General features: G+C 43.1%; 1 protein-coding gene across 6 annotated transcripts in view; it reads right to left on the bottom strand.

Annotated features, from left to right (window-relative positions):
- DAZAP1 (DAZ associated protein 1) overlaps positions 1-21,171 on the bottom strand; it is a 46,840-nt gene extending 25,669 nt beyond the window's left edge. For all 6 annotated transcript variants that reach the window (XR_013272237.1, XM_077475992.1, XM_077475993.1 and 3 more), the window contains exons 1-5: positions 21,009-21,171; positions 8,659-8,699; positions 7,581-7,747; positions 5,986-6,051; positions 5,755-5,868 (exon numbers count right to left, since the gene is read on the bottom strand). Coding sequence is in view for 5 of the 6 variants with exons in the window: in XM_077475992.1 (XP_077332118.1) it covers positions 5,755-5,868; positions 5,986-6,051; positions 7,581-7,747; positions 8,659-8,699; positions 21,009-21,037 (417 nt within the window). In the remaining variant the exon portion in view is untranslated. The remainder of the gene's footprint in view (positions 1-5,754; positions 5,869-5,985; positions 6,052-7,580; positions 7,748-8,658; positions 8,700-21,008) is intronic.
- Positions 21,172-21,674: the final 503 nt, after the last annotated feature.

The following is a 21,674-nucleotide window of genomic DNA, read 5'->3' as shown; positions in this document are numbered from 1 at the left end:
CCCGAACCACATATTTGTGCGCCTCCCATAGTGAGATTGGGGAAATATCTGGAGTGTCGTTCTCAGCAAAGTATAGCTGAAGTCATGATTTGAGTCGGGAAAGAGTGTCTGGGTCTTTCAACAAGGAAGGATTTAATCTCCACGTTTTAGTCCTATGATTTGTTTCAGTAAAAGTTGAACAAGATCGGATGGGGATCCAATAAAAACATTGGTTCCATCGTTGCCTAAGGTAGGTGCCTTCCTGCGAGCAAAATAAATAATCTATTCCTTGAATATTTTTGAAACGGGGTAGAATAGAATGCGTAGTCCCTATCTGATGGAAACAATGTGCGCCAGGTATCATGCAGAGCTAGATCTTGAACCTGCAATTTAATCTGGCGTAAGGCCCGATGTGTCAATGTAGATGTGCCTGATGAAGTGCCTATGTCGGGATTCAGTGGGACATTGAAGTCCCCTCCCAAGAGGACTATTTACTCTTTAAAAGGTGGATAGTAGATTGCATATCTTCTTTACGAATGAAACTTGGTGTTAGTTTGGACAATAGATGTTGGCCAGTGTTACTGGTTTACAGTGGGGATCGAAAGTTTGGGCACCCCAGGTAAAAATGTGTATTAATGTGCATAACGAAGCCAAGGAAAGATGGAAAAAATCTCCAAATGGCATCAAATTACAGATTACCGTATATACTCGAGTATAAGCCGAGATTTTCAGCCTCTTTTTTGAGGCTGAAAGTGCCCCCCTCGGCTTATACTCGAGTCATCGCTGTCTGCCCGCTCGATCAGCGTGTCGAGCAGACAGACAGCGGCCATTCTATTCAAAAGCCGCGCCTCCGGCTCCGCCTTCGCCTGTGATAGGCGGAACACTGAATTTCCCAGCAGCCTGTGTTCCGCCTATCACGGACATCGTATCATCCTCGTACTACGGACGAGGATGATACGACGTCTGTGATAGGCGGAACACAGGCTGCTGGGAAATTCAGTGTTCCGCCTATCACAGGCGAAGGCGGCGGCGCAGCTTTTGAATTTTACAATGGCCGCCGACGAAGAGGGCACGGGACGGAGGCAAGGCAAGGCACGGCACGGCACGGGACGGGACGGGGGCAAGGCAAGGCACGACACGGGACGGATGCAAGGCAAGGCACGGCACGGGACGGAGGCAAGGAGGCAAGGCACGGGACGGAGGCTCGGGACAAAGGTAGGCTGGACACACACACACACACACACACACACGGATGGATGGAGACACACACAGGGATGGATGGATGGATGGATGGAGACACACACACACAGGGATGGATGGATGGATGGATGGATGGAGACACACACACACAGGGATGGATGGATGGATGGATGGAGACACACACACACAGGGATGGATGGATGGATGGAGACACACACACACAGGGATGGATGGATGGATGGATGGAGACACACACACACAGGGATGGATGGATGGATGGAGACACACACACACAGGGATGGATGGATGGAGACACACACACACAGGGATGGATGGATGGATGGACACACACACACACAGGGATGGATGGACGGACACACAGGGATGGACGGACACACAGGGATGGACGGACACACAGGGATGGACGGACACACACACAGGGATGGACAGGCATGTCTCACCCTCGGCTTATACACGAGTCAATAAGTTTGCCAGTTTTTTTGGGGGTAAATTGGGGGCCTCGGCTTATATTCGGGTCGCCTATACTCGAGTATATACGGTAGACATTCTTAGAATATGTCAAAAAAAGTTAGATTTTATTTCCATCATTTACACTTTCAAAATTACAGAAAAAAAAAATGGCGTCTGCAAAAGTTTGGGCACCTTGCAGAGTTAATATCTTGTACTGCCCCCTTTGGCAAGTATCACAGCTTGTAAACGCTTTTTGTAGCCAGCCAAGAGTCTTTCAATTCTTGTTTGAGGTATCTTTGCCCATTCTTCCTTACAAAAGTGTTCCAGTTCTTTGAGATTTCTGGGCTGTCTGTCACGCACTGCTCTTAAGGTCTATCCATAGATTTTCAATAATGTTGAGGTCAGGAGATTGTGAAGGCCATGGCAAAACCTTCAGTTTACGCATCTTGATATAATCCCCCCGTGGATTTTGAGGTGTGTTTAGGATCATTATCCATTTGTAGAAGCCATCCTCTAACTTCAGCTTTTTCACAGATGGCATCAAGTTACCATCCAAAATTTGCTGAAATTTTATTGAATCCATTTTTTTCCCATCTACTCGTGAAATGTTCCCTGTGCCACTGGCTGCAATACAACCCCAAAGCATGATTGATCCACCCCCATGCTTAAAGAGGAAGTAAACCCTGATGCGTTTACTTCCTCTTTTTCATTCCCTGTAAAGGCAAAGCATAATGGACTACTATGCATCGCATAGTAGCCCATTATGTGTCACTTACCTGATACAGGAGCCAGCGAAGTCGCCGCTGTCCCCTGTAGTCCGCCGCATCCATCTTGTTGGTGGGGTCTCGCAGCTCCGCCGCTGTCATTCGGCGAAGCCGCGATGACGTCACTCCTGCGCATGCGCACGGGAGTCGACACGCACGGCAGCTCCATTCTTGGAAATGCCGCGCTCAGTGCACCTGCGCGCCGCTGTCTACGGCGCATGCGTCGTAGACAGCGGTGCCCGTTTTCGGGCAAACATCTCCTAAACCATATAGGTTTAGGAGATATTGCTTGGACCTACAGGTAAGCCTTAATCTAGGCTTACCTGTAGGTCAAAGTGGTTTGTAAGGGTTTACAACCACTTTAACAGTTGGACAGAGGTTATTTTCATTAAATTCTGTGCCCTTTCTTCTCCAAACGTACCTTTGCTCATTCTGGCCAAAAAGTTCTATTTTAACCTCATCGGTCCACAGAACTTGTTTCCAAAATGCCTCAGGCTTGTCTATATGTTAATTTTCAAAGTTCAAACACTGATTTTTATGGTGAGGATGTAGAAGGGGTTTTCTTCTGATGACTCTTCCATGAACACCATATTTGTACAAGTATCTCTTTATAGTGGAATAGTGTACCAAAACTCCAGTGTCTGCCAGATCTTTCTGGAGGGATCGTGCAGTCAAACGTGGGTTTTGAATTGCTTTTCTCACAATCCTGCGAGCTGTTCTGTCTGATATTTTTCTTGGTCTTCCAGATCTTGCTTTAACTTCCACTGTTCCTGATGACTGCCATTTCTTAATTACATTCCGAACAGAGGATATTGACATCTGAAAACGCTTTGCTATCTTCCTATAGCCTTCTCCAGCTTTGTGAACGTCAACTATTTTCAGTTTTCTAGACAACTGCTTAGAAGAACCCATGGTGCTGATTGTTGAGGCAAGGTCAGATGAGTCAGGCCATTTAAAACCTTTGAGATTGACATCACCTGGTCTTCCCAGACAATGATTGAGAACAATCCATGACACTGGCAGGTCTCAGCTTTGCAAAGGGGGCAGTGCATGCTAAAAAATTCTGCAGGGTGCCCTAACTTTTGCAGACGCCTTTTTTTGTTTTCTGTAATTTTGAAAGTGTAAATGATGGAAATAAAATCTAACTTGTTTTGGCATATTATAAGAATGTCTAATCTGTAATTTGATGCCATTTGGAGATTTTTTCCATCTTTCCTTGGCTTGGTTATGCACATTAATACACATTTTTACCTGGGGTGCCCAATAGTTCGTTCCCCACTGTAGATGCAAATTGGCCCTTGATGAAAATTAATCTACCCTCTGGATCTAGAAGGGAATACTTTGTGTGGGATTGCGCCTGTTTAGAAATCAGTATGGATACTCCCTTTGTTTTAGCTGAGGTGTTCGTTGAATGGATAGCTGCCTGGTATAAGTAGTTAGTAAGTGTGCGAATGGAGTCCGAGCGAAAATGAGTCTCTTGGAGAAAGAGAAACTGGGCTTTATGCTTGGAAAGTGCGGACAAGACCTGTGTTTTTCTATGGGGGGGGGTTAAAGGGAGGAGGTAGGAGGGAAACCAAGAAAGAGGGAGAATAAAGAGACAGAGGAGAAAGAAATCGAGGGATGGGAAAGATCTTTTGAAAAAAATCACACACTTTGTGTGAAAGTGGAAGTAAACCCATCGATTTATACCAGTTAAAAAAAAAAAAAAAAAAAAAAAGGCATGCCGGGAATGCTAACTGCACATTGGCTGTGCTCTCAGCCAAACTATCAAACCATCCAATGGCTGGTGTCATAACAAATCACATGTGCAGCACCATAGCAATTGAAGATTAAACAGAGGCAAAGATGGCAGCTTCCTTGGCTGAAAATGATAGGGGAGTTTACTTTCGCTTTAAGGCTGGGTTCACACCGGAGCGATGCAGGAACGCCGCGAATCCGCGGCGTTTTCCCGCATCGCATGCCTCCCACCGGCAGTTCACACTGCCCTATGCGGACTGCTGGGAGTATCAGTGAAATGTTAATGACACCCCCAGATCAGTTCGCATATCGCAGTGCGATCTGCAAACTCGGACAGGAATCGGATCGCATGGTGTGAACACCCATGCAATCAGATTCTGCTGCGGACCAAAAAAAGGGTCCCGTGCGAGTTTGCGACGGGTGCGATGCGAATTCAGCCATACTATCTGTATGGCTGAACTCGCATCGCACAGAGATCGGATGTGATTTGCACTGCAGTGCCAATCACATCCGGTTCTCGCTGCCGCAGCGGTGTGAACCCAGCCTAAAGCAGATGCCAGAGGTGATGGTAGATGTACTATAGCACCTAAAAAAGAAGAGCTGGGGGTAAGCAGATACAGTATAAATAGTGCTGCTGGGGGGGGGGGCGCGATAGTATGGACGAGAGCTACATGTTTCTGCAATATAGAGGACGTACATAGTGTAAAAGGGGAATCTCGGTAGCAGGAACCCCAAAATAGTAAACCAAAAGTATAGATTTGTCAAAGCAAGCATTAACCACTTAAGGACCAGGCCTCTTTTTCAGACTCAGTGTTTACATGTTTAACCACTTCCCACCCGGCCAATGTACATAAACGGCTGGGTGGGAGCCGTCTACTTCTGATAGGACGTTCAGGAACGTCCTTCAGAAGGAGGGGGGGGGATCGCCCACGCAGCGGTGCAATCCCGATGTGCTCGTGTCACCCGGACACGGCGCATCTCGGATCGGCAGGAGGGCTCTGTGATTGGCCCTCCTGATCACATGACGGCCGTGTCCAATCACAGCCGTCATGTGATGTAAACAAACAGCCGGTTGCTAGGCAATCGGCTCCTCCTCTCCTCACACAGAAGTCATCGCTGAGGAGAGCAGATCGCTGCAGCCGGCTGATGATCAGTGAGTATGAGCTGTTTTTTTTACAGCATTTAAAAAAATTCTACAGGTTGTATGTTTTGTGTTACAGAGGCCTAGGGCTAGAATTATCACTCTCACTCTACCGATCGCGGTGATACCTCACGTGTGGTTTGACCGCCGTTTTCATATGCGGGCGCTACTCACGTATGCGTTCTCTTCATACATAAATGCAGCCAGTGTAGGGGTCCAGGGATTTGAAAACCACAGTCTTCTTCCTCATCTTTCCTTAGGGACACCTGGACAGATCAGGGTGATTCTGATTGGTCAAAGTGGTCATGTACCAGCACGTGACCAGTCAGAATTGCTCTGATCCATCCCAGAAGACCATGGCTTTCAAATGCCAGCTTCAGCTTTCCATTTTTGGTGCAAATGTAAACTTTCACTTTAAGCTTTTTTGGGACTTTAGCAGGACTTGTATAAACAAAGACTTACCACGCCAAATCTCTTGAAGTAGTCCCTTAGCTCAGCTTCACCACAATTGTGAGGGATTCCACCAACAAAAACTTTGTTAGACTTATTGCTTTCAGTTCTTGGGCTTTTTGGTTGCTGTACAAATAAAACACAATCTGTATTCACAAACTGGCCACTTCATGTGTTTAACAGTTTTCTTTTATTAAAAAATTAAATAAAAATTGTACTACTGCTTATAGATTCGGTCCTTACCCATTCTTCTCGTGATCTAGATCTTTCTGGCTGCATTCCACGAGGAGTGCATGGCTTTGGGTCAATCTGGAAAACAATACTGTTCTATAAATACACAATCTAAAGAAAAAAGTGTATACACAGTTTTTTATCAATAGAAAAAGTATTTTTTTTAAAGACAGTCACAAAAATATGGGCAGTCCCCATATGCTGTCCTACAGTTCACACAACTCACATGTACAGTAGATTTCTGCTCACTTTACTTCACACATTCCAGCATGTGCTCCAGAGTTTAACCACTTCCCGACCAGTGCACGACGATGTACGTCGACAGAATGGCACGGGCAGGCATATTGGCGTACATGTACGTCCAATCTTCAATGCCGCCCTGCCATCGGGAGCGCGCCGGCGCGCCGGTCAGGACCCCCGTGAGTCCGGACGCGGGACCCGCGGACTCGATCGCCGCGGGCATACCCGCGATCGTCTCACGGGACGGCTGAATGGAGGAAATGCCGTGTAAACAGCATTTCTCCATTCTGCCTAGCAACTAGTGACTCTGATCTCTGCTCCATGTGATTGGAGCAGAGATCAGTGTTCACTAAATAAAAGCCCAACCCCCCCAGTTAGTAACACACCCCTAGGAACACTTAATCCCTACACTGCCACCCACTGGTTAACCCCTTCACTGCCAGTGTCATTTACACAGGAATCACTGCATTTATATAGCAGTGATTACTGTATAAATGACAAGGGTCCCAAAAATGTGTCAAAAATGTCCGATGGGTCCCCCACAATGTCGCAGTCACAATATAAAAAAATAAATAAAAAAAAATTAATAAAAATGCTATAAAACTATCCCTATTTTGTAAACGCTATAACTTTTGCGCAAACCAATCAATAATCGCTTATTGCGATTTTTTTTTACCAAAAATATGTAGCAGAATACGTATCGGCCTAAACTGAGGGAAAAAAATGTTTTTTATATATATATTTTGGGGGATATTTATTATAACAAAAAGTAAAAAATAATGCGTTTTTTTTTTCAAAATTGTCGCTTTATTTTTGTTTATAGCGCAAAAAATAAAAACTGCAGGGGTGATCAAATACCACCAAAAGAAAGCTATATTTGTGGGGGAAAAAAGGACGTTAATTTTGTTTGGGAGCCACGTCGCACAACCGCGCAATTGTCAGTTAAAGCGACGCAGTGCCGAATCGCAAAAAGTGGTCTGGTCTTTGACCAGCAAAATGGTCCGGTCTGAAAGTGGTTAAAGTGCACTTGCCATAGCAGAAATAAGGGTGCCACCACTGCAGAAATCAGCTTAGCTTAGCTGTTTCTGACTTCAATTCTTCTGGGTCACTGACCTGAAACAAGAATTCAACACATGAAAGTCTCTGAAAGTCTCAATTATTTATTGCCACACTTGTTTCAGTGCACCGATTCAAATTATTGATGCCAAAGCATCAACATTTAGGCAGCCAGCCATGTTAATGCTGCTTGAATTAGTAAGGAAAGATTTAGCAGGTAAAACAACCCTGGTTATGCAGCTCTCATCTCTCTCCATTACTGGAGTTTGACCCATCCATGGCAATAACAGAAAACAGATTAAAATACTTACGTTTCTGCCATCCAATGTGTGAGGTCTGCTGGCTAAAACGGTTCCAACACAGTTGGGATCTTTAAATTTGACAAATCCAAAGCCTCTTGACTGATTTGTTGTTTTGTCTTTCATTATCACACAGTCAACGACTTCTCCATATTGGGAGAAATATGTGCGCAGGGTTTCTGTTTAAGGCATATACATATAGAAGGAATTAAGTTATTTCAGTTTCTAAGTATGTAACATTGCAAGAGTTGAAATATTTGTTGGCATGAGATGCATATTCCTACTGAGGTAAATCCTTACATAGACAACATAAGTTAAATGTTCGTTCACATTAAATTAAATGTTTAGCTCCCCTTTACTTCAGTAGCACATTTCAAAAAGCCAATCCTAATTTGCAGAGTGAAGCAGGAGTTTGTTAGGCAAAGTACAATAAGTCGTCTTAAAATTAGTAATTTATCATAAATCAAAAAAAAAAACTATGGATTTTTAAGAAAATGTGAAAAAGCCCATAAAGCCCCTATAGATGTATATAGGATTCTACTGTGCACAGGGGATGAAGAAGCAGGCCTACAGGAAACACCTATTGTGGCGAGTTCTACTGGCAATAAATCAGCAACTGTCACTGAAAACACATGTACCAGTGGATGGACCTATGGCGAGTGCTCGGCGAGTGTCAAATTCACGGTTTTATAAACATGTTTTTTGGTATATATACAGTACATTAAGAGAAATATATTGTTGAATACCAATATAAACAAGCCAAAGTCTATGTAGGGGATAACATATGCTTCATATTAAAGTGAAAAAAAAAAAAAAAGTTCTTGTAAAAGGAAGTGCCTGTGCACACAGAAATACAAGTTTATATCTGCCTAGCCAGGCTATAAATTCAAAAGGATTTGTAATACATCTACATTCAACACAGATTATGCAGTCAGAGGAAGATAAAAAAAAAATAAAAAAAATAAAAAATAAAGTTTTAGCCTAGCAATGACAGACTAAAGAAGAAAAGCAGAATCTGAAGGTAGTCTAAAAAAAAATAATCATTTAGAACTGCAAACATCTTCTAATATGACAAGCAACAGTGCCTCACCCTGCGTTGTACTCCAATCAAGGCCACCAACAAAAAGTTTTCTGGGAGGGAAAAAAACAAAATGTAATCAGTAAAATACAGAAAATGCCATAGTTCCAATTCAAATGTCTGCCAAATAAAGTCAAACAATACAACAATCACACAAGTAACCCACATGAATTACAGATCACAATTACTTGGTAGTAGTTTTTTTTTTATGTCAGGGGTGTTTGAACCTTTCGACTCTCCTGGGCCATACATTAAAAAAAAACACCAACAATAAGGACCCAGCTAAACTTTGCCATTTTAAACAGAATGCAGAATTGCTGCGATTCTGCCACCCACAGTTCCAAATCGCACTGCAATCGCTGCAAAGCGCACCACGTGTTTTTGAATGCCATTTATTCCTAATAAAAGGCTCCTGCTGCAGTTTGGGCAACAAGCCTTGTGCAATGCGCTTTAAAAAAAGTGCCATATGATTCTGCCACCCAACTGTGAGTGACCGGAGCCGCGATATCGTCACTCCCACGCGCAGGAGATTTCTTTCCAGCAGGGTCCAGCGTCTGCCAGGCTTTTAGCCAAAATCCCCCGAGTGCATGCGCCGCTGCAGTCAGTGGCTCATTGCGAGGGGAATATGTCCTAAACCATCCAGGTTTAGGAGCTATTATAGGCTTACCTGTGGGGGGGGGGGGGGGGGCTACCACATAACCATACTATACAACCACTTTAACCTCAATACAGGGCACTCACACCCCCCTTCCTGCCCAGGCCATTTTTTCAGCTTTCAGCGCTGTCACACTTTGAAAGATAATTGCGTTCATGCTACACTGTAACCATGACATTTTTAGCATTTTCTTCACACAGATAGAGCTTTCTTTTGGGTTTTTTATTTTTTCGTTAAAAAAAAAAAAAAGACATGAATTTTTTTTTTTTTTTTACGTTTCTCAGTTTGTCAGTAAATTTTCTAAGTCATTTTTCTCCTTCACTGACGGGCACTGATGAGGAGGAACTAATATGCCGCACGTATGAGCACAGATAGGTAGAACGAATAGGCAGCACTGAAGGGTGGCATTGATGGGCAGCAGTGATAGCCAGCACTGACTGGCATCACTTATGGCCACTACTGGCACGTGTGGGCAAAGGTGGGCGCTTGATTGTAATCGGGGCATGGATGATCAGTGCCCTGATTACATCCCCAGATGTCCTCTGAGGAAATGCCACTGATTGGCTCTCCCCTCCTCACACTGTCAGTGTGAGGGGAGGGGCACCGATTACCAGCATCTCTGTGTTTACATGTGACTGGCTGTGATTGGACACAGCCGATCACATAGTTAAAGAGCCGTGGCTCTTTACAGAGATCGGGGTCCACGTCATGTCCTAGCATATGATGTCCACCCAGAACGAGAGCCACACTGCACAGCCGTCATTTGACGGTGGGCGGAAAGTGGTAAAAAAATAAATAAAAAATGTACGAAAAAAAAATTATTATATATTTTTTTTTCTTTGCATACTGTCACCAGTGTCCTTCAATCAATGACACACCAGTTATATGCTGTACTGCACTGGTGACAGTATGCAAATAAAAAAAGGGAATTTTATTTTTAAAGGTCTTAATTTTACAAAAAAGTGACAAAAATAAAAAAATCATCAGGCCTCTTATTAAATACCTTGGACTGTCTACTTTCCAAAAAAAAGAAGTCATTTGGATTTATACAGTTCTTGTGTTTTTGGCCCTCAAGAAATATAAATATAAATATATATATAAATATATATATATATATATATATATATATATATATATATATATATATATATATATATATATATATATATATATATATATATATATATATATATACACACACACACAAATAATACACTGTTGTGCTCATAGGTTTACATACCCTGGCAGAATTTGATTTCTTGGCCATTTTTCAGAGAATATGAATAACACAAACTTTTCTTTCACTCATGGTTAGTGTTTGGCTGAAGCCATTTATTATCAATCAACTGTTTACTCTTTAAAGCGGAGGTCCACCCTAAAATGGACCTCCTCTCATCGGAATCCCCCCCCCCTCCGGCGCCACAATTGGCACCTTTCAGGGGGGAGGGGGTGCAGTTACCTGGATAATCCAGGTAACTGCACCACTTCCGGGATAGCTGTCTGCGGAAAGGGGCGTAGATTACGCCCCTTTCCACAACTGCCCGCCCCTTTGCGCAAGTGCCCTCCGGATTGCGCCGCGCGGCTCGCGCAGTAGGGAACCAGGAAATGAAGCCGAAAGGCTCCATTTCCTGATTCCCATACCCAAGATGGCGGCGGCAGCACCCAAGTGTCGATCTAGAGATCGGCTTCGGGTGCCGACATCGCGGGCGCGCTGGACAGGTAAGTGTCACCATTTTAAAAGTCAGCAGCTGCAGTATTTGTAGCTGCTGACTTAAAAAAAAAAAAAAAAAAAAAAAAAAAAAACGCGGAGTCCCGGCGGACTCCCGCTTTAAATCATAATGGCAACAGAAACTATCCAAATGACCCTGATCAAAAGTTTACATACCCGAGTTCTTATACCGTGTATTGCCTCCTTTAACATCAATAAGAGCTTGAAATCATTTGTTGTATTTGTGGATAAGGCTGTTTATCTTTTCAAGATGTTAAAGATGCCCATCCCTCTTGGCAAAAGCCTCCAGTTCCTTGTAAATTCTTGGGCTGTCTTGCATGAACTGCACATTTGAGATCTCTGCAGAATGGCTCAACGATATTGAGGTCAGGAGACTGAGATGGCCACTCCAGAACCTTCACTTTATTCTGCTGTATCCAATGACAGGTTGACTTGACCTTGTGTTTTGGATAATTGTCATGTTGGAATGTCCAAGTATGTCCCATGCGCAGTTTCCTGGCTCATGAATGCAAATGTTCCTCCAGTATTTTTTGATAACATACTGTATTCATCTTACCAACAATTTTTACCAAATTTCCTGTGCCTTTGTAGCTCACACATCCCCAAAACATCAGTGATCCACCTCTGTACCTTTCATCACAGGCCTTGTTGACTCCTCTCCAAATGTAGTATTTATGGTTGTGGCCAAAAAGCTAAATTTTAGTCTCATCACTCCAAATGACTCTGCTGTTTAGCGTATTATAAGTGGGATATTTTGTGGCATTTGTGTAGTAATGGCTTTCTTCTGGCAACTCGACCATGCAACCCATCTTTCTTCAAGTGCCTCCTTATTGTGCATCTTTAAACATCAACACCACATGTTTTCATAAAGTCCTGTATTTCACCTGAAGTTATTTGTGTGTTTTTCTTTGCATCCCGAACAATTTTCCTGGCAGTTGTGGCTAAAATTTTAGTTGGGCTACCTGACCGTGGTTTGGTTTCAACAGAACCCCTCATTTTCCCCTTCTTGATTAGAGTTTGAACACTGCTGATTGGCATTCTCAATTCCTTGGATATATTTTTATATCCCTTTCCTGTTTTATACAGTTCAACTACCCTTTCCCACAGATCCTTTGACAATTATTTTATTTTCCCCATGACTCCGAATCCAGAAACATCAGTGCAGCACTGGATAGAAGTTGCAAGGGTCTGTCAGGAGTCCAGAAACTCATTGACCTTTTATACACACACACTAATTACAAGCAAACAGATCACAGGTGATGATGGTTACCTTTAATAGCCATTCAAACCCCTTTGTGTCAATTTTGTGTGCATGTTATCAGGTTAAAATCACCAGGGTATGTACTTTTGATCAGTCATTTGGATAGTTTCTGTTGTCATTATGATTTAAAAAGAGTAAACACAGTTGATTGATAATAAATGGCTTCAGCCAAACACTAACCATGAGTTAAAGAAAAGTCTTTGCGTTATTCATATTCTCTGAAAAATGGCCAAGAAATCAAATTCTGCCAGGGTATGTAAACTTATGAGCACCTGCGTGCGTGTACACATACACCATGCTGCATCTGTCCTCTGGCGACTCTACGCTGAGAACTGAGCGCTCTAACACTGCGGTTTTCAGAGCTCCCCGAGCAGAGAGCTGCAGACTGTGAGTCACAGCTCTCTGCTCTGGCAGGGTCAGGGTCAGCTGGCTCAGGCTCTCAGCAGCTTACTGTCCAGGCACCTGGCAAATCCAGATTTTGTCATCATGATGACGCAGTGCCTGGACTAACATCCATGGCGTCAGCAGTGAGCAGACTTCAGCCTGCTCTCTTCCGAAAACAGGTCAAAGGAGTGCAAAACAAATTGCACTCCTGTGATCCATAGAAGTACAGCCAAACAAGCTGTGGCTATACTTCTTTAGAGTGCTTTCACACTGAAAGCGCCCGGACGTCAGAGGTAAAGTGGTGCTATTTGGCTGCTAGCGGGGCAGTTTTAACCCCTGCTAGCGGCAGGAAATTCTCCCACAAAACGTTGCTGCCGGCGGTACAGCAGTGCTGCCCCATTGTTTTCAACGGGAAGGAGGGGTGGAGGAGTGGTGTATTCACCGCTCCTACACCGCTGCAAAGAAGCTGCTGGCAGGACTTTTTGTGACGCCCTGCCAACACAGCATAGTCAGGTTGAAAAAAAAAAACACAAGTCCATCCAGTTCAAGCACTCAGGCTTTCACACTGGGTTTGCAGCTGAGGCTTTTTTAAAGCGCTATTTTTAGCGCTGTAGTGCCTGAAAAACACCTCCAGTGTGAAAGGGGTCTTAAGGATGTGGTTCAGTCTGCCTTGACTGCAGTGCGATTTGGAACTTCAGGTACAAATACAGCGATTCAAAATATCAAAGTGTGATGTGGCCTGCTGATGAGCAGTAAATGTCTAGCAGATAATTGGATTTTGGATTGGTGCTAGCTAGCGGGAGTCCCTGCATGTGCAGCCAGTGCTACTGGAACAATTAACTTTTTAAATATTTTCAGCTTTAAAACACGCCATCCCTGACCTCTCTAGCTGCTTTTATTGGAAAATGATTGCTTCTTAAAGATCCTCAAAAGATCACAACAAAGACACTGGATTCAGGTTTTAGGCCTGGTTCACTCCCTTGCATTTTTATGTGGATTATGGAACACACAAAATGCATGTCATAAAAATACACTAAATCCCATGATGCTGTTCTCATCTGTCCACTGCTTTCATATAAAGGTATATCTGATCTTTTTCTGCATTTTTATGCTCTGTAAGGCCTCATGTACACTGCTGCTGGTAAATGGACGTTTCAGAGGCAGTTGGATGCTTTTTTTAACTGCCCCTGAACTCATCCAATGTTATCTTATGTGGACATGTACACAGGTTCTTTTAATGTCATTTTTAGGCAGTTGCGTTTATAGGCTATTCCTTGAAGGTAAAAAAATTAGTTCAGATGCTGAAGTTTCAGACACCAAACATGGCTAAATGTGGTAACTCGCGTTTAGCCGTGTTTTGTTTACAGGCATTTTTGGCTTTTCATTTTTGGCTATTTAAAAAAACAAAAACCTTTTTTTTTTCTTAACGCGGCATGCAAACGTGTCAAAACTGACGTTTTGAATGTGAGTTACTATAAGTCAAGTTAAATCGCTCAGATGTTGCATTCTCCAGTTTTGGTAAATTAACCACAAAGAGTCTGGCTTGGGAGTGAGTCCACAAGTTTGCTCCCACAGCAAGTGCTTACTAATGGGGCAGACACAGAAGAGGGAGGAGCCAGATAAGGTGGTTTGGGTCGCTTTACACAGCAGGTAAGTATAACATGTTTGTTATTTCTAGAGAAAAAAAATTGCCTTTTTGACCACTTTAAAGGAGTTGTAAAGGCAGAAGGTTTTTTTTTTTATCTTAAGGCAGGGGTCTCAAACTGGTGGCCCTCCAGATGTTGCGAAACTACAAGTCCAATCATGCCATTGCCTTTGGGAGTCTTGCTCTTAACTGTCAGCCTTGCAATGCCTCATGGGACTTGTAGTTTTTCAACAGCTGGAGGGCCACCAGTTTGAGACCTCTGTCTTAAGGCATTAGCTACCTGAGCTCCTTCTCTTTCCAGCAACATCCACAATCCCCTTAGCCATCCAGTACAATCCTCCTGATTGGCTGATAAAGAGCAGCAGCGCTATTTGCTTCCACAGCTGTCATAGTCAGTCAGCCCATCAGGGGAGAGAGGGGGCAGGTCGGAGCTCTATTTCTCAATGGATACATGGAGCTCTGAATCTGCTTGGGTGACAACCTGTAGCAAACTGCTGGTTGAGGGGCACTCTAAGGAGGGAGGGGTTAGGAGCAAAGAGGGACCTGAGAAGAGGAGGATCTTGGCTCTGCTCCATGCAAAACCAACTGCACAGAGGCAAGTATAACATGTTTGTTATTTATAAAAAAAAAAAAAAAAAAAAAAAGCGAGCCTTTACAATCACTTTAAAGTAGAACAGTTCATCACATTGCCTTCTCTTCCCAGAAAACCTTTCAGAATTAAAGCTGATCTCCATCTTTGTCATTTTAACTAATTTGTTTGGGCCAAGCTGGCCCAAACTATTTTCTACACTAGCAGATCTGCCCACACTGTATAAACTGCATGTAGCCTCAGCTACATACAATATAAAGCACTGTGTCCCAGCTGTGGAATGGGAACTTCCCTTCCCACACCCAGCACCTGAATATGCTGCTCAGCCATTCATAGGCAGCTTTGTATTCTCAGAAAAAAGTCAGGCCGGCAATGTCATGACCTCTGACTCCTGCCAATTAAATTCAGAATACAAAACTGCTCATGAATGGCTGAGTTACAAACAGTTTATACTGTATGCCCAGTGGGTGCAAAATAGTGTATAGTTTCTTTGGTCAACTTGGCCCAAATTCACTGGTAAGTGCTAATTCCACATTAACAAACATTCATCTTAAAAGATGTCCCAAAAAAAAAAAAAAAAAAAAAAAAAAAAAAAACACACACACCTCACAAATACACTAAAGTAGCAATAAACAGAATGGGATTCTGCAGAATACCTCTCTGCCTTAACTGAGCAAATGCTTTCATTATGGTGATGACCGCATAATCTTTCAAAAAAGAAGTCTCAGCTGTCAGGGTGTACAGATGCCTGTATACAGATCTGACCCTGAAGACCCAACCTAAAAACAATGTTGCAAGAGATAAAAACCGCAACTGATCAAACATGGAGACGGGGGGGAAAAAGCCTTCTACCATACAGCACTGTGCAACTTGGTCACTGAGCACCCGTATTCATATTAAAATGAGTCTATTTGCATTGTACTGCCATACAAAAGATCTGAGAGGAAGAACATTCCATAAATGGGTTAATATGTTTATACTTTAGAAACTTAGAATGCACTTCAGCCACACTTTACATCTTAGCTTCCACTTTTGGCAGGTCAGAAGTTCTACATTTTAAAAACACAAAGAGCTCTTAAAGGCTAACTCCACCTTTAGCAACATGTTAAATCCGTATTTAGGGAGTAACAAGTTGCTAAGCAATTTAAAGTGATAGTTGTGGTTTAGGTTTAAAGTAATGCTAAAGCCACGATTTGTTTTGCCGAATTAGATCTATATATGCCAGTTGAGCAGAGGACAAACTGTTTAAAGAAAAGTGCAGAAGCACTTACAACTTGCTGTGTTTACAAGAACAGACTACAGGGTGTTCTGCGCTGCTTCCTAGAACTTCCAGGGACTACATGTCCACTGATGCCAAGCACCACTGTATGGGCATCCCATCCAGTCCTCTGGCTTCCTGTGCATGCCTGGGCAGGCAGCTAACAAAAGTAAGCCTGGATTCACTTTTCTAGTGGTGGAAAAGGAGGCTCTATAGGACCATAAAAAGCCATGGAGACGCCCAAGAAGAGAAAACCTAAGGCAGCAATCTTTGGACTGGCTTGGACTTGGAAATACTTTGAGTGCAACTGTAGGTCTGTCTGATAAGGTCCCCTGGTGGGCAGATCCTCAGACATCAGCTTCTGAGTCACGGACCTGAAAACTTGCCGCATGCTAGCTGTTGGTTAGTTACTCATATTGTGAAAGCTAAAGACAAGCAAGCATCTAGTATTTTCAGAAATGGGCAGCAATGTTTCAGTATTTCTCTATTAAATGCATCCTCTAAAAATGTCTAATTTGTTTCCACCAACTTGGATGTAAAATCGTGGCATATATTCTCCATATTATTTTATATATACTGTAGAAATCTCCCTCCACCGAGTCTGGCTGCGTCCATTTTAACTGTGGGCAGCTGAAGTTGCTCCCTGTTCACTTCCTGGATTTAAACACAGAGGCACACCTCCAGCCCTGCAGCTATCATTGGACCTCTTATGACTCATCCCCCCTCCCTGGCAAACTCTCTCAAGGGTGAGAGAGCTGTGCATGATGTCATAAGCCTAGGCTTATTATCAGACAAGAAACAGGAAGTTGGCTGTATAAGGTATTTACTGGCAGAAAAGTTTTACTATCCAAAGTTAAAACAAGGGCAGAAGATTTAATTTTAGCTGGAAAGTTAAAAAAAATTATGACTGAAGGTTCCGCTTTAGGAGAGTCTATTTCACATCTCTTAGGCCCTTTCACACTGGGGCGGTGCGGGCGTCAGCGGTAAAGCAGCGCTATTTTTAGCGCCACTTTACAGTCGTTTTAGCGGCGGTATTCGGTCGCTAGCGGGGAGGTCTCAACCCCCCCGCTAGCGGACGAAAAAGCGACGATACAGCGGCGCTTTGCCTGTGGTATAGCCGTGCTGCCCATTGATTTCAATGCACCGCTCCAAAGATGCTGCTAGCAGGACTTTTTTTTTTTTTTACCATCCTGCCTCCGGCTTTCACACTGGAGTGAAAGGAGCCGCTTTTTTCAGGCGATATACAGGCACTATTTTTAGCACTCTAGCGCCTGAAAAACGCCTCAGTGTGAAAGGGCCTTATTGTGAAGTCTTTCTGTACGCAGAGGAAAAATCTTTTCCTCCAGAGTACCCCTTGTGTTTTTTAATGACCGTACAGTGAATAACTGTTCACCAAGTTCACTACAGGCAGTCCCCGGGTTACAAACAAGATAGGGCCTGTAGGTTTGTTCTTAAGTTGAATTTGTAAGTCGGTACAGTACATTTTTTACATTTGTTTTGTTGTCTGTGCCCCTGTTCAGAAGATTTTATCTAATTTTCTGTCCCAATGACATTTGGATTTTTGAAAATTTGGGGTTGTTGTGGAAACCAGGATTGGTGATAAAGATTCAGTGGAGGGGAGACATCTTTTTCCCCATAACTCTTACAGGAGTGAATTTCCCTTCCTATGGGTAGATTTCCTCTTACAGCTGTCTCCCTTCATTTGTAAGTAGGAGTAGTTTGTAAGCATTGGTGGATATAAATCAGTGATAAACACAAAAAAAGTGTAAAAAAAATAAAATAAAATAAAAAACGCAACCGCAATTTTGAATTTAAAATTGATGATTTTTATCAAATTTATTTTAATAAAATGCTCCGAGTGAAAATCTATCTAAAGATAGGTTTTATTTTATTAAAGATACATTAATAATTTAGTTTATTCAGCATGAAATGGAGCTTAGTTATGTAGCTGGGGCTGTATATTCTGCAATATGTACATTTTTGGTGAACTCATTCAATGAATCCAAGCTCTGCCAGCTGAGATAACATGTACTTCATTGATGCATTCACACAATTTCACAGTAACCATGAGATAAAACAAAGTTCAGGAATATTCATTTATCCCATTGTTTTGCAAATCTATGCACACTACGAACTGTATGATTGAATCAGTTCTGATATCGCTGTTTCACTAACCTGACAGCTTATTCTAAATAGGAAACCTTCATTTTGTGTGCAAATATTAAAGAATCCAACTACCAGAAAATACTACAGACATATGTGCCCGACTCAAATTTCATGAATCGAGTTTACATCTACTTCAACGGGGGCAAAGATAGCAATGAAAATGGACAGGTGTTCTAATCCCTCTCCACTCAACCCAACACTAACTTTAAAAAATAAAAATAAATATGTTTTGCCTTTAGTTAGAGCCCTTCCACACTGAGCCACAGGCAGTGTTAGCGGCAAAGCGCTGCATTTTACCGTAGTTTTAGCTGCGCTATTCGCTTTTTTGTTTATAGTGCAAAAAATAAAAAACAGAGGTGATCAAATACCACCACGACCGCGCAATTGTCAGTTAAAGCGACACAGTGCCGTATCACAAAAAATGGCCTGGTCAGGAAGGGGGCAAATCCTTTTGGGGCAGAAGTGGTTAACAGCAGAAACCGGTCAGTAGGTGCTGGGCACTCTATGTCCGTCGGCACCCGACAATCGTTGGGCAGAGACTCAGAGCGGTGCTCTGCCTCTAAACAAGGCAGAGTTCTGTTCTGACAGGGTGAAGGGATAGATTGTGTTAATGCAAAGTAGAGACTAGAACCCATCTCTCTCCCTAGTAAAAGCAGCACACATAGTAAACACTGACTAGGCATACAGTAAGTTTTTTTTTTTTTTTTTTTTTATAGCCCTAGATGTTTACTCTTTCCCAGCCAGTGTCATTAGTACAGTTGCAGTGCATATTTTTAGCACTAATGACTGATTAGTATCTCTGGTTTTAGCAAAGCGTCAGTGTCCGATTAGCCACTGCAATAACGCAGTCCGACTTTTAGTCACTGATTGCATTGCATATATATATCTCCAGTATATATCCTAGGGTTTATAGATGCTATAACTTTTGCGTAGAGCAATCAATATGCACGTATTGGGATTTATTTATTTTTTACCAAAAATATGTAGCAGAATACATAACGGCCTAAATTCATAAAGAAATTTGATTTTTTTTTTCAATTTTTTTTGTTTTTATATCAGAAAGTTAAAAATATTGTTTTCTTTTTTGTTTCCAAAATTGTCAGTCTTTTTTGTTTATAGCGCAAAAAATAAAAAACAGCAGAGGTGATCAACTACCCCCGAATAAATCTCCATTTGTGGGGAGGGGGCAATTTTATTTGGATACCGTGTCGCATGACCATGCAATTGTCAAAGAGGAACTGCAGTCTGTTCACATAATTTGCAATAAAAACTATTTTGCCATTCTGAAACTTCCCTCCAACCACTTTGCATATTATTTTATATATACTGGGATTCTGTACTTGACAAATATGCTGCAGAAATCTCCCTCCACTAAGTCTGGCCTAACCATTTTAATTGTGGGTAGCTGAAGCTGCTGCCTGTTCAATTTCTGGATTTACACAGACACGGCTCTGAAGCTCTCATTGGCCCTCCTATGACTCAACCCCCTTCCCTTCCTGGCAAACTCTCACGAGAGTGAGAGAGCTGTGCCTAGGCTTTTTACCAGGCAAGAAACAGGAAGTGGGCCGTATAAAGGTATTTACTCGCAGAAAAAAAAAAAAAAAAAAGCTTTACTATCCAAAGCTAATAAGGGCAGAAGATTTAATAGATGGAAAGATGAAAAAAGTGACTGAAGTTCTGCTTTAAAGTAATGCAGTGCTGTATTGCAAAAAGTGGCCTGGTCATGAAGGCCATAGGTTGGACTTGTGTCTTTTTTCAGCCTCACTTATATGGGGGGGGGGTTAAATGGTAAATGGTTAAAGATAACAGAGTATGTTTACTCATAATCAAACAGTATTGAGATTTTTTTTTTTTTGAGAAACCTGTCCATGGAACAATAATTAGCTATTCCCAGTGAGGCCAGGCCTTAATTACCCTGCCTATAAATAGTAGTGTCAGAGAAGGGAAATCTATGGGGAGCAGGGCTGCTCTGTACCCCCTGTGGGGCTGCTCCTACATATGTGCACTCACTGCGCCTACCGTCTAATCAGAATAATAAGCAGGCGCTGCACACAGCAATTACCAAACAAAGGATGAACCTGTCAAACCGGTTTATAGCCAAAACCTCTGAGCTGTAAGATCAAGGCCACTGAGGCTTAATATAAAAAAAAAAAGAAAAAAAAATGGCTGGGGGAAAAAAAAAAAAGGTGCTCATCTTCTACAGGGTCCATGTACAGATCAGACTTTAAAAATGGGGGTCTGGAGCAGCATAAGAGGGGAATCATATCACAGCAGTTGTTTTTTTGCGGTAGAATGAATCACAGCATCCATATGGGATGTGTCTGATAGAGGGATCACCCCCCAGCAAGGAGCCTGGCGACCCAGAACGAGGCACGCTACAGCCATGCGGAAGTAGACGCTCGATAGGTACTCGATTGTGCGCCCTGCTCTCCCACCAGCAGCCATGCATCACCTATCTTTATCACCATGAGGTGTCCTTCCAGCAAAAGCCCGGCCTCCCAGTGTGACCTCCAGGCCTGTCCCTGCGCTGCTCCCTCTCAGGCCTGGCACCCCCTCTCTCACACGCTCGCTCTCTCTCAGGGTCACGCAGGCCTTCCCTTCTCCCACGAGCCCATTTCAACCCACCGCGTGCACCCAAACGTCTCCCCTCACCACCACCACCTCGTGTTACTCACCCAATCTCATCCCCGCCCTGACTGTTCATTTCTCCGCGGCCAGTCCCGGCTCTCAGCCGCTGCTCTCTCCTGCTCCGGCCAACGGTAACACGGCGCGAGGCTACGGGGTTTCCACGCAGGGGGCGGCGTCATCACGCACGCGCGAATCACTGAAGAGGGCTTAGTGTGGTAGGAGAGAGCTGGGAAACACCGTGTGACTGGAGGAGCTAAGTCAGCACTAGAGGGCAGGATGCGGCGCTGCTTCCCCTCACTACAAATGGAGCCATTTTCCCAGAGACAAGAACTTAGCTGGCTAAAAAAAGCTGTGAAATGGGTGCCTGCATGGCGTGAGGGGATGGCTCCAGGGGATACTCTGGTCGGCGCAGCACACTGCTGACTGAATGTTATTTAGGCCTCGTGCACAATTGTCGTTTTTGGGGCATCTTGTTTTTTATTTTTTGCCTGAATACATGTTAAGCCTTGCACACATGACCGTTCGTCCGTTTTTTTGTGGAATGCTAGGCTCATATCAAAAGTGAAGCGTTTACTCACCGTACAAAAATTCTCATACAACCGAATACAACTTCAGAAGCGATGACTCGTTTTCTACGTATTCTTTCATTTCTGAGAATGCGTAGTCTTGCTCTTACGTTTTTTTTTTCGTACAAAAACCGTGCTAATTAAAAT

The sequence above is a fragment of the Lithobates pipiens genome, unplaced genomic scaffold (genome assembly GCF_037356315.1).
Source record: "Lithobates pipiens isolate NorthernLeopardFrog02 unplaced genomic scaffold, aLitPip1_a1.2 Scaffold_13, whole genome shotgun sequence".
In the NCBI taxonomy this organism is placed as follows: domain Eukaryota; kingdom Metazoa; phylum Chordata; class Amphibia; order Anura; family Ranidae; genus Lithobates; species Lithobates pipiens.
This window is presented reverse-complemented; position numbering and strand designations above follow the sequence as displayed.